The sequence below is a fragment of the Carex rostrata genome, chromosome 34 (genome assembly GCF_964058835.1).
Source record: "Carex rostrata chromosome 34, lpCarRost1.2, whole genome shotgun sequence".
NCBI classification, from domain to species: domain Eukaryota; kingdom Viridiplantae; phylum Streptophyta; class Magnoliopsida; order Poales; family Cyperaceae; genus Carex; species Carex rostrata.
In genome coordinates this window covers 1,551,564-1,564,544 of record NC_135951.1, presented here as the reverse complement: position 1 = coordinate 1,564,544, position 12,981 = coordinate 1,551,564, and the positions used below count along the sequence as shown (strand labels likewise).

Genomic DNA, 12,981 nt, shown 5'->3' with positions numbered 1-12,981 from the left:
GAGGAAAAAAGTGACTCTCTGCGAGCACCTTTCTGTCAGTATACCCTCACAGATAGTCTCTTTTTATCACATATTAGTTAAACATAATAAACACGACTTCAGTGTTTTGGTATAGTTGTTACTTTTAAAAGGAAAACTAAAATGACAAGAACATATTGTTACATTCCAGTAAAGTTCTATATAGAAGGTGAAATACATACAACAGAGGAAAATTCTTAATTTCCTTATATAGAAACAAACAACAAATCTGTCACGAAATAATACAGTTTCAATTCAATAGATACAGTTACAATCTTTTGACAGGGAAATATGTAATATTGAAGTTTTTGACGGTATACAAGAAATCCCATCATAAAGTTGAAATTATTTTACTATGAAAACATTATACAAATAGGAATATATTTACGAGGTGTTGGAGACCACAGCTCTATTATTATATTCCGCAAGAGCCCAAATTGGAAAGATGTTTCGATACGCCATATAATTTATTAACCCAAACTTGAAGAAGCTCCCCACCATTTCCTAATAGTACAAAATATACATGTATTATTCCTCAACATCCAGTTAAAAAAATATAATTGCAGGTGGGACCTATATACTACCAGGTTGCTAGTAATTAGTGGGCTAGCTGCTGTATTGGTTTTAATGTCAGTAATCTTCATTCAAAACATGCAAGTTATAAAACGACAACCTTTGATTGAGTGAAATTTTATGGCTTGACCCTCACCTTTTTTCTTTCAAAAAAATGATTACTGTTGGTTTGTTAGTGTATTATTAAGTTCATGTACCTGTTGGGGGAAGTCTCCATTGTCTAATTGTATGACAATTAGTAGGCTGGCTGCTCGATCCACTGGAATTGGATCTCTTTCAACCTGAAAGTTGGTAGTATATGTTTTGAATATATGTTGGTAGTATAGTATATGTTGGATCTTGCTTTGCATATATTTGGTGAATATTTATAAGGGAAGCAAGAGTTATGAGACATGGGTAAGAATAAGTTTAGGTTTAGACTTGGCTGGCATGATATGTGACCAGTGCCAGAACATAATATTTATTTCATGAATAATCACACTTGAAAGAAAATATGGAAATAGAAAAACATGCATTCGTTTTCTTCAAACCCTGCAAAACCTTAGAATACCATGTAATCCCTTTAAACTTAAAAGCAGCAAGGTTCCACCTAAAAACCATCCAACTTTATCATTGGTGACCTACTTAGCAACCCTCTACACTTGCGGAAAATAATTTTTTTTTTCTTACATGAGATCTCGACTTTTTTAGAGTAAAATAGCCCTCTCTGCTTGTGGATGATAGTTTGGTACTTCGATAAGGGCATCCATATTAATTATCTGGTTTTGCTTGGATCTCAATGATTTTTGTTATTTAAAAGGTACACATGAAAATTTAATACATAATTAATACGGTAAAACCTGGCCAGCTTTCAGAAGTGCGAGCATTGCCCATGCTGTGTTCACCAAATTTGATTTATCTCCGACTAGATTTGTATATTCCTGTAAAATATATGTGATTATTTTGCTTCAGATATAAAATGTTTAAACAGAAGCAAAAGGCTTTAATCAGGATTGTGTAGTAAATTTTTGGGAACGAATTAAAAACAATTTCACTTATTATGGGTTGAAACTAAATTACCTAATTAACTATATAATTTTATGGAGGTAAAAACAATCTCACATAAAATAATTAATGTGTCAGTTCTGGCCGGTACAGTTCTGAAATCTAGCATAGCAATATTTACTTTTACAAATCAACTTTTCAAGGTTTTTATGTTGAAATACAAAATATTTGAAATCCAAAAAATTGTACTTATATATTTGAAATAATAGAAACAACATGTTACTTCAAAATTGGACTTCTGTATCGATTCAAAGTTCTGTTGGGATAAACTCAGCAATACTGCACTGTTTTGTGCCAATATGCAAAATATTGAAGAGCGAATAATGTTTTTCTAACAAAACAGTGCTTTATTTTCTCTCTTTCTTACTCAATTACATAGAGTTCCACGATATTGAAAGCACTACAAATTTCTAAAATAAACACCCACAACTTTGCTAAATTAAGCACCCACTACACAAACTATTTATAATATAATTATGCTTAAAATAACCAATACCTAAAATATCCAATGGATTTCTCATACGTCAAGTTCTGCAGAGATCATCTAAAACTACTTTTGAATTAATTTTCAACAAGCTCAGCCAATAGAGGGGTGGTATCTGGTATAAGCAAATCTACACGCTACCCAGGACACATTAATTTTAAAAGATTTTACTTAAACAATGTATTTTCCAAAAAAGCTTAACTTTACCTGTTTTGTACTAGAAAGATAACTCTCGCCCCAGCCTCCATCATGCAGTTGTTTTGAAAGGAGAAATGCACAAGCCTTGCGAATGGCCTCACAAGTTTCGTGGCTTTTCCCAATTGCCAATAGAGCTTCTATTCCAAACCATGTTCCATAAGTGTAGCACACTGCCCATGATCCATACCTACATATGCATAAAATTATTGTCCTGTGTATACCAGCTAGTAATACCACTTAATTTTTTTATTTGATTTTTACATATAGATGTCAGTTGGTCACTTCTGGTAAGGTCATTTATTTATGTGGTTTCCTTTGTATATTATACTGTCTTCTATGCTAAAACTTAAACAAAGATGGTGAAAACCACATGCTGGCGACCTCCAAGAATAAAATAAAACATAAAACATGAAGTTAATAAAAAAAAGGAAATTTCACCGCAATAAAGAAAGTGAATTAGAAAGACAGAAAATTAAACAAGTTTGATGCAACAAAAGAATCCTTACCATGAACCATCATCATTTTGTTTTTTCTTGATGAAATATGTTGCCTTTTTTAGGCAGTTTTCTATTTCATCACTGCGGTGTAAGGGATATTTCTCTTTAAACAGCACCAATGCCTGGATAGCTGATGACGTGCATTCCACATACCTGAAATTAATTTTCTTAGCGCCAAACATTGTATTGGAACCCTTTTAGGAAAAATTTGCAATCCTTACGAATGTTCCACCATCACATCCTTGAACATGTCTGTCATGTTTAACACCTACCATTAAAATTAAAGATAATGAGTTAAATAAATGTGGTTTCCACCATCACACCTACCATTAATAAATCTAACATACTATATCAGGAAGCGAGTTTAATTTAAATAAATGGTAGAAATATATAAATGTTTCAATTCGTGCTTGAGATAACTGAATATCAAATCCCTTGCATTTTTAATTGTGATGGATGGTAGTCATCACTTAATTTGCAATTTACTTCCCCAGGTATGCTAAGCAAGAAAAAGAAAAGAAAATATGTAGTTTTTAATGCACATAATACCTCAACCCATGGAGATGCTCGTTGTAATTCCCACGCTGAGAAACCACCATCAGGATTCTGATTACATATTTTCTGGTTTATGAGTCACGAAATAATGCGTCTCCAAAATGTATCTTTTGATATCAATAAAGGAAAAAAATATGGAACAACAACAAAGAAAAAGGACCTGCAAAGACAGTGTTATATTAACTGCTTCACACATGCTTTCTCTTGTTGCATGGTCACCAACAAGGTCTGGTGAAATTCTTGACAGTAGTAGCAATGCCTGTAGAATAACAAAATCAACATAATAACTGTTTTGAAGTTCCCTATGCAAAGTCTCATAGCTTAACAGAATTTTCACTGTATATCCATGTAACCTTGAGAGCCTCTGCTGTACAGTCTGAAACAATCCATCCTTCATCTGCAGTTGCAAAGCCCCAACCACCTTTAGAAATATGACGGTAATAACGACGAAAGTCACCTGTGGGGTTGTCCAGTAACTAAAAAACAAAGAATATCATCATAGACTAGGTTTGAAATTATTTTCGAAATTCCCATTAGATATCTTACAAACTCCCTCAAAGTGAAATACCAGATTATCGGCATAACAGTTTCCTTCTCTAAAACCTTTTTATTTAATTTCTTAGTCACTGGCGGAACTAAGTGAGCTCCTGTTGGAGTCAATTAACCCCATTGGATAAATAAAAAAACCTTAAAATTTGTATGAAATTGGTAGCTTTATGTAATGAAATTTTTGAATCTTCTTTAGTTTGACACCGCAGATTTCCCGGCTCCACCACTATCCTTAGTGCAATAATTGGTGGATATATATCAGACATTGTTGAATTGTTTATCTGAGAATGAAAGATACTTTTAGAAATCAAGAACATGAAGTTCGATATGTTTGTGATCAATTTACCTGTGAGGCCTTTATGAAATCATGAGCTTTTCTTAGTGTATTCCATTTTTCTTTAGCAAGGTCACATGCCAATATTGCTTGGACTGCAAAAGCTGCATCCCATACTTGACTTGAAGATGCCTAATTATAATACAGGAAAAGGACGAGAGTTAAATCTTGAAAAACTGTATAAAATATACTAAATAAAGTATCTTCTGTTATTATGACAACATGTCGTTGTTAACCCCTTAAAGGTCTGATGTCTTAACATTTGGCTATTCTATAAACATAGTGCGCTTTTGGTTAACTTTTCAAAAAGAAATGGAAGTGAACCCTAACACTTTAGCCGAAATTTTTATTAATACTCGAAAATTCTATCAAATTAATCGATGTACCCAATTTTGTGCAGAATCTCGAAAATTACCCCTTCCAGTTACTAAATAGGTTCATTTCTGATTATTTAGTATCCTAATACATGAAAATTGTCCGGTGACATCATTGCTATAGTCAGTCCAGATTCCAGAATATATTTTGCCGAATAAATTTAATTTAATGAAGCCAAATTGTAAGTTGGCAACTCTAAAAAAGTTATGTAAAACCAAATATGCAATAAAATGAGGGCGGTTTAGCAAATGAGCAGGACTGAAATTCCAAAGGGAATAAATTGGAATATACGATGGCATTAATAAACCTAAATATTGGGCTTTGAATAGGAAAAATTGATGTCACAAGCCGGTCAAAGACGGGAGCATTAGTATTCAAACCAGTTTAGGTGTAGTTAAAGCAGAGGTCCATGGATATGTTTTGACCACGTAATCACCGTCCGATAGTCTGCGAGAGAACATCTTGATGGTCCAGATGCAGTGATGTAGCAACTCTGGTCCACCTAGTTGGTTCAGGAAAATTGTGACTCACGTTCTGGGGGCCCGGATTTATCAGACATTCTCTTTTGTGGAAAGGGTTTGTGTCCTGTTCGGTAGGTAGATAACTGGTTACTAAATAACGAGATGATGTCCATCTTTCCGGTTATTAAGTCACCGTAAAAATTTTCTAAATCTGGTGACTAAATCACTGGAAAGAAGGATAGGATCCGGTTATTTAGTAACCGGAAGGGACAATTTTTGAGATTCTGCGCAAAATTGGGCAGATTATGTAATTTCGTTGTTTTTTTGGGTATTAATTTGAAATATTATTATTTGTTTTAATTGATGGATTAAGTTCAGGACTACACAAATTTTAATTTTTGTAAACTTAATTAACAAATTTGATGGTATTTGTTTTATCTTTTGTATGACTGAATGTTTAGCTGGGTGGAAAGAGTAAAGCACCTGTATCATATAGAATACCAACTCCATGACATACCAGATAACATCAATCTGGTGCCAGATTCTGTAGTGGATGGTGCAACAGGTGCAATGAGGGGTCATAACAAATCGGGTTGAGTTCGGGTTGGGTTGACATTATTTATTATTTACGTATAGGGGTCTGACCTGATCCTACCTCTATAGTTTGGATTTACCTGTGCATGACCCATGAAGGAACAGAACTTGAATAACCTATTTCTGAGCCAGTAATAAACTTGGGTGGTTCTTAGATATGCCATATCAGGTTTAGTCAGGTGCAGGTTGACCTATCCAGTCTGTCATTTATCTGACATCCTAGGTGCAAGGGTTCTCTAATTCTAGTATTGGGCTATTTCTTAATTAAATAAATGCATTGCACTTAAAAATTTTAACTGAAAATTTCATATCAAACATCTGCTTCTGTAAATCTTTCAGAGGTAGAGAATGGACCAAGGTTTTCTCAGAGTCCTCACTTCTTACAGATTTTACTTCTGTTTTATATATAGTTGGACTTCCATCCTTTTTTAGCTCACCATTTCATTATTATGAAACCAAAGGTCAGTTTTTCAAGGTGGTATCAAACACTAGTACCATTTAAAATACAAATAAAATAGCCTTACCATATATATATAATTTTTCTTTCTCATTTCTTTCATAGTTTATTTTTTCTGTTTGTATTGTAGTTCAGGTGAAATCTATACAAATTATAATTTTCGTAGTTCGAAGGATTTCTTGACTGCCCTAGAAATGTAAGAAAACCATAACTTGAAAATCATACCCTCCATTTCATGCCATCTTCACCAATCCATAGTTTGTCTGGTATTCTTGCAAGATGGTCCTCAAGCCTGTTGTTATTTGGATCCCTCACAAAAGAACACAGCGTCCTAAGACACTGTTCAGAAGGTAACTATGAGATTAATTTATCTTTGCATAAACAAATTTCAATCATTTGTAATTGCATTGTTACCATGTACATCGAAGTTTATAAAAACACAGAGTAATTATTGCAATCATTTGTAATTGCATATTTCTCGCCTTACTTGGGCCGTTTGGCACCTTCTATCTGGATTTATTGCAATAAAATGTATCTTTTTCATTGTGGTATGCCTTCATAATCATAGTAATGTTATGCAAGATTTAGTGTCCCAGACTATGCCCTCCTATTTCTACCACTATCATCACAGCACACCCTGCACAGTCAATCTTTTTTTTTCCTTTTCCTTGGGGGGGGGGTTCAGTTTCTGTTGGGACATTTGTGGTATTGATTTGGGGTACTTTATATTTTTTGCAAAAAAACATTACGTGCAACCGTAGCATTATTTCTGCTAATCATAAATAGGGTCCTCTCCAAAAGAATAATGCTACTTCAAATAAACAAAGAAACTAGCAATGCTGAAATACATACTGTACCTTTTCAAATGCTCCCATGCATATGTACATTGTGTCTTCATCTTCATATTGTAAATATTTCTCAATTGTATCTAGTGCTCTTTTTCTCACTAGCGAAATGGGCCAAGTGGTAAAAAGAGGTTCACCTATTTTGTATAGGAATTCACACAAGTTTTCTTGAAATCTTGAGCGTGGTACGAATCTGTCTTCCTACATTCAGATTCCATGGAATTTTTAATAAAAAAAATAAACATAACTAATGAGGAAAGTATAGCAAAACGAGAATATTACCTTAGCAAGCAGTTTGCGTGCTTGGTTCCAATCTATGCTGTGGTAGGGTTGAATGTGCAACTCCTCTCTCAAGGAAAGCACTGTCTTTGTGATAGGACCAACAAATCGCTTTCCATATAAATATAAGAATGCTACCAGAATCAATCTTATACGGCAGAAGTATTTACCTGTGTTACAAAGTGGCAGTGAAAATAAGTTATTTCTGCATTACTAGATACCATGATATGCTCATATTATACCTGGATGAATGGGCAAACAGGATGGAAGAAGAAAAAGCTCTGGCGGCATGGGCATCACACCCGACCATTCATATGCCCCAAGCACCTGTTAGAAATTCACATAAGAGGTCACAAATTTTAACTTTATTAAATTCCCAATATTCTTCACTGAAATATTATATGCACTATAATGTGATAGGACTAGGTTGCAAGGGTAACAACCTAATTATTCTATTCTGTATTTGACAAAGTGTGAAGAAGGACTAATTGTGTACAATGGTCCCGTTGACCAGATTCCTGTGACTGTTCTTCTGTGTACATTCAGATCTGATTTTCCAGCTAATTGAAAACTTTTCTTAATATGAAACCCGTTGAAGATTACAATCAATGCACAATATCTTTTGAAAACAAAGTTGTCATACAAGTGATTGCCAAATTTTCTAAGTAAAATAGATACTAGAATAAGTATAACTACATAAAACCCATGGTTCTAAAACTTGGAATCGGAATTAAATATTTGACCGTGGAATCAGAATCAGTTGAATCAACCAGAATCAAATGAATTGGATCGGAAACTTGGATTTTTTTTGGCAGAAACTTATTTTGTACCAAAATATAGGAAAAAATTGGTAAAAAACAATATCTGTAAGAAAATTATGTAAATAAAATATTACACTCAAATAATTCACTAATTATATATTATAAAAGAATAAGATTACATTGGCAGCATAAATTTAGTGCAAAATTATCTTTATATAGTATGTGTTAATTTTTTTTCTAGTTCAAATTGTGTTTGTATAATTTGATTTTTTTTTGTGATTTCAAATCATAGATCAATAACTGGAACAAAAAAAAAAATGTAACTCGGTCTAACTCGGGCTAACTTGGGCTTGACTCGGTCTTGACTCGATCTAACTCGGCTTGAAAATTGGATAACTCAGCCGAGTCAAATACTGTTCAACCGAGTTTTGATGAAAAAATCACATAGGCGCGAGACTCGGGTGAAACTTGGATCGGACCAGACTGATACCGAGTTGACTCGGCCGAGTTGACTCGGCCGAGTCAACTCGGACTCAACTGAGTTTCAAAACCATGATAAAACCCTATTTGACAAGACAAATTCGAATGGTCCAGGTTTTTATCTAAGCCGGAAAAAATAAAAAAAATCAAGGGATGGTTCAATTTTTCTGAACTTATAAAGGCAATTTTGTATAAGTTATACAAGCCTTGTTTTATCTGTTTTTTTATAACTTATAAAGGCAATTTTGGACTTCTTTATTAGGCCGAGTAATTTCTGGACAAGTGGTCTTTAAAAGATCCTTTTTACATTTTCATAAATGATAAAGGCAAATTTGGGATTCCTTATTGGCCGGATTATTCAAGGGAAGCTGCTATTTTTCTTTCGGCTAGTGAAAAAAATAATTACCGAGAGAAGTAGTTTTCCCCATGATGCCATCGTAGTAACTCCACCATGATCATGGATCCATTTTCTTGCCTCATGCATGGCCTGTTCGTCAGCCTCTTCTCCAAGGAGCCTTAAACCAGTGTAGTTTAGAGCAGAACAGATCATGCAACTGGGCATCTCTGCTTGTAGACCCCAACCACCGTCTTCGTGCTGTTATTTAATCAGAGAAAAGCAAGCTTCTAAATAGCGTTTATAGCGGTGTAGCGGGGAGACCAAAAAAAAAAGCTTTAGCGAATAGCGGAGCTATAGCGAAAGCTATTATAAATAGCGTTTTTTATTTCAAAAATTATATTTTATATTTCTACTAATAGTAAAAAGAGTGATGCTTCTATCGACATAAGGGCCTATTTGTAAAATGAATATATTTTTATTTTCAAAGTTCAAACAGCCGATCCGAACCGTTCATCTTGTTCTCCATATTAATATATCTTTGGAGACCAAATTTTACATTTTTCTGAATTTATTTACTATTTATTAAGATGGGTATAAAAAATATCAAATTCAGACCATTGAATTTTGTACCCATCTTAATAAATAGTAAAAAAAATCATAAAAATGTAAAATTTGGTCTCCAAGCACATATTAATATGGAGAACAAGATGAACGGTTCGGATCGACTGTTTGAACTTTAAAAATAAAAATATGTTCATTTTACAAATAGGTCCTTATGTCCATAGAAGGCTTTGCCTATCAAATTAATTAAGAAGTTCTAATATTATTCATATTAAACCAATACAAAGTTCAAATTGTCATTCAAAATATCCCTAATTCAAAAACTATCGATATATTTTATATTCAAAATATACCACTACCATATATTAATGCATGATACAAAATTTAATTGATATAGCGGTATACCCCGCACATGTTCCATTGTATTGATATAGCTTAATAAAGTAAAAAAAACAATCTAGATATTAAGGCCCATTAAAATTGCAAAATCATGTTTTCAGAAAAAAAAAAATTGCAAAATCATAACCCATGTAGCATAGCGGACCGCTATTGCCGCTATTGCCGCTACGCGCTACGCGCTATAGCGGACCGCTATTACCGCTATAGCGGTCGTAGCTTGATTAGCGCAGTTTTAGCCCGTAGCTTAGCTTTCTGGGTCCAAAACCGCTATAGCGGCGCTATAGTTTCGCTATAGCTAGCTATTTAGAAGCTTGGAGAAAAGTGAAAGCATATAAAGCCTTAATTGATGTGTTTTTATCATAAATAAAGATCTAGGTCCAGTGAAGAAGTTCTGAATATATTTCATGTATTTAGATGGGGTGATGGATAATTAGCTATTACATTTAAATTTGATAGTCTTACTTGAAGGTTATACATGTAACGACGCAACTCCTTCAGGTGCTCAGAAGATAATACATGAAAAGATTCAGTGACGTGAAGAACAATGACCTGCATTGATTAACAAAATTCATGGGTCACATCGCATGTGTAAATAAATAACACATACAAAGTGTCAGACCACCAACATAGCAGCAAAATAAAAGGCACCAGCACTGAAGGCGAAATGTAGTAAGTACTAACATAAATATCAATACTGATATAGGTGAAAAAGAAATAAAAATTAAAAATAGATATACCAAAAGAGGTGTGAGAAATAAAGGTCCAGGATAATCTCCGGGCCAATGTCCATCCTTTGCCTGAATTGCTGAAAAATAATCAAGCGCTTTCTGCAGAGTTGCTGAAGCTGATTTTTCAGAATTCTCATCATTTTTGCTTGGTTTTTTAAAATAATCAAAGTTGTTCTCTTTGGCCAGCTGCAGTTTGAACAAACCAGAAATATATAATGAGATTTCAAGGTCATATATGGATGTATTTTGTTTTTTAGCTCAACATCTCCCAACTAATTAAAGGCATTTAATTAATTGAAGACAATTGTCACAGTACATCGCAATGCTTAATTGACAATATTAATTTGAAAATAAAAACCCAGAGAAGAACAAAATGCACTTAGCAATAGATGGTGTCAAGAATAATCAATTAGCTAGGTTAACAATGATGCAGACATAAATAGTAATGATGACCGGAACATAGAGAGCAAAATAATATTTAATAATGGGGCTATTAGCCACACCATTTTCAAGTTAAAATCAACAGATTTGACGAAAATAAATTAAAAAAATCATCAAATTGTAATTAAGTTGCTCATTCACGAGTCACAGTACGTAAGTTATTTAACTTAAAAAACATGATATACCAAATGAATGACAATTCCTCATCTATGTAGAGGAACAGATAAATTTGCTCTTCAATGACATTGAACCTTCTTGTTTATTTTATATAGGGGAATTTCACATACATCCCTCAAAAACTTCAATATTACGTATTCCCCCCTCTAATTTTTGAAATTACATATTCCCACCCTTTAAACTTCAAAAATTCACATATTTACCCATTTTATTGTCTTTTATATTAAAACTCATTCTAAATTTATAAACTACCTATTTTACCCTTCATTAAAAGTATAAAACGCCACACCGAACTCAAATTTGAATATGAAGGGTTCATCTGTTGTCCAATCCGTGCGCATCGCAATAAGATTATTGCGTGTTCGCTTTAAGATTCGTGCTAATCTAGCTCGCACAATCTCAATGCAATTTTGATCTGCGTGCATCGCATTAAGATCTGTGCACATTGTTTCAATATTTGTGTGCGTTCGCATCAAGATTAGTGCCAATCTAGCGTGCACAGATCTTAAAGCAATTCGGACGATAAAAGAATCTTCAGATTAAAATTGAAGTTTGATGGACATTTTATGCTTTTTAATAAAAGGGTAAAATAGGTATTTTATAAATTGACAATGTGTTTTAATATAAAAGACAATAAAATGAGTAAATATGTGAGTTTTTTGAAATTTAGAAGGAGAAATATGTAATTTCAAAATTTAGAGGGACAAATATGTAATTTTAAAGTTTTTGAGGGGTATACGTGAAATTCCCCCTTTATATTACATCTACAGCTTAAAGATAAATTTAACCTGCATCCTTGCAAGTACATCTGCGCTTTGCCTCCTATGGTGCCTATTTTGGTAAAATTCTTTTCGTGCCCTTTCTACGGCTGCTCGATCTTCACTCGATCCAAGCGTTTCATCAAACTCCCATGTTTCTCTTCCAATATTTCCATAGCGAGTTTTAACAAGTGGTCCACCTTCTGCTATTTTAAGCTTCCACATTTTGTATCCGTTCTGTGTTTTCTCAGTAACAAATTATACACTGGCAACTACAATTAATAAAGGGTAGCTGTGGTTGATTGAGTTTGCACCTATATATATACGCCGGTAACCATCCATGTGCTTTGTGCAGGAAGAAACATCGTCTGCACCTGTAGATTAAAGGCAGTGCCGGCCCTGGCCCTGGGCCCCAAAATTCAAAAGGGCCCCAACCCAAAAAAAAAAATTTATATATGTTTAAAAAAGTAACGCAACAGATGTACCCACAACCCAAAAAAAAAAATTTATATATGTTTAAAAAAGTAACGCAACAGATGTATTCGTTTTAGGGACAGCCGATGGCCCAAAAAATGTATTAATTTTTTTTCGTTTCTTCAATCTTCGCCCAAATTAAAGGTTTACAATCCTTTAATTTCCTTTTTTTCATTTCTTTGTTTCTTCACCCAAAAAGTTTCTTGTTTTGAATAAATTACCAATTCAACAGCAACGCAACAGCCGACAACCAACAGGGTAAAAAATTATTCCAAATCTAGTTCCGCTGTAAGAAGAAAAATCTCTGTAAATGAATTCTTGAAAACCTGGTTCCGCTGTAGAAGAAAAAAGTTAAAAATCTAGTTCCGTTGTTCTTCTGTAAATTAATAAACGAGGAAAAAAGAAATTAAGAAATCTAGTTCCTCTCACGAGTAGCAGTTGCAAAAACGGCAACGCGGCAGTATGGCAGCGAATGGACTGGGTGAGGCAAGGTGGCAGACCGCGGCCTCTGAATTGGACTGCCTCTGCCTAATTACAAATATTGCAGGTAATGCTACCAGATGAAGTGTATCAATATGGAAATGCAAGGAACTCCATTAAAT

The 12,981-nt window shown here is 33.9% G+C and overlaps 1 protein-coding gene across 2 annotated transcripts; it reads right to left on the bottom strand.

Annotated features, from left to right (window-relative positions):
- Window positions 1-292: 292 nt before the first annotated feature.
- On the bottom strand, window positions 293-12,242 carry LOC144549155 (cycloartenol synthase-like). 2 transcript variants are annotated; one of them, XM_078297892.1, is made up of 18 exons: window positions 11,936-12,241; window positions 10,539-10,715; window positions 10,264-10,350; window positions 8,911-9,099; window positions 7,506-7,590; window positions 7,267-7,433; window positions 6,997-7,185; window positions 6,365-6,478; window positions 4,265-4,384; window positions 3,723-3,845; window positions 3,530-3,628; window positions 3,364-3,420; window positions 3,036-3,082; window positions 2,824-2,967; window positions 2,327-2,504; window positions 1,431-1,511; window positions 789-872; window positions 293-522 (listed from the first exon to the last, which is right to left on the bottom strand). In XM_078297892.1, exons 1-18 carry the CDS (start codon window positions 12,128-12,130, stop codon window positions 403-405), a joined length of 2,256 nt encoding a protein of 751 aa, XP_078154018.1. In that variant the 5' UTR covers window positions 12,131-12,241; the 3' UTR covers window positions 293-402. The 2 variants fall into 2 exon arrangements, with proteins under 2 accessions (XP_078154018.1, XP_078154019.1); XM_078297893.1 differs by lacking the exons at window positions 8,911-9,099; window positions 10,264-10,350; window positions 10,539-10,715 and having other exon boundaries at window positions 11,936-12,242.
- Window positions 12,243-12,981: the final 739 nt, after the last annotated feature.

What these genes read in the sequence shown, in the direction of transcription:
- LOC144549155 (XM_078297892.1), bottom strand. Translation starts at nt 12,130, where the DNA reads ATGTGGAAGCTTAAAATAGCAGAAGGTGGACCACTTGTTAAAACTCGC. An exon ending in CACGCAAACTGCTTGCTAAG is followed by an intron (nt 7,186 to 7,266) that starts GTAATATTCTCG and finishes ATCTGAATGTAG; the next exon opens with GAAGACAGATTCGTACCACG. An exon ending in ATCTTTCTAGTACAAAACAG is followed by an intron (nt 1,512 to 2,326) that starts GTAAAGTTAAGC and finishes TATATTTTACAG; the next exon opens with GAATATACAAATCTAGTCGG.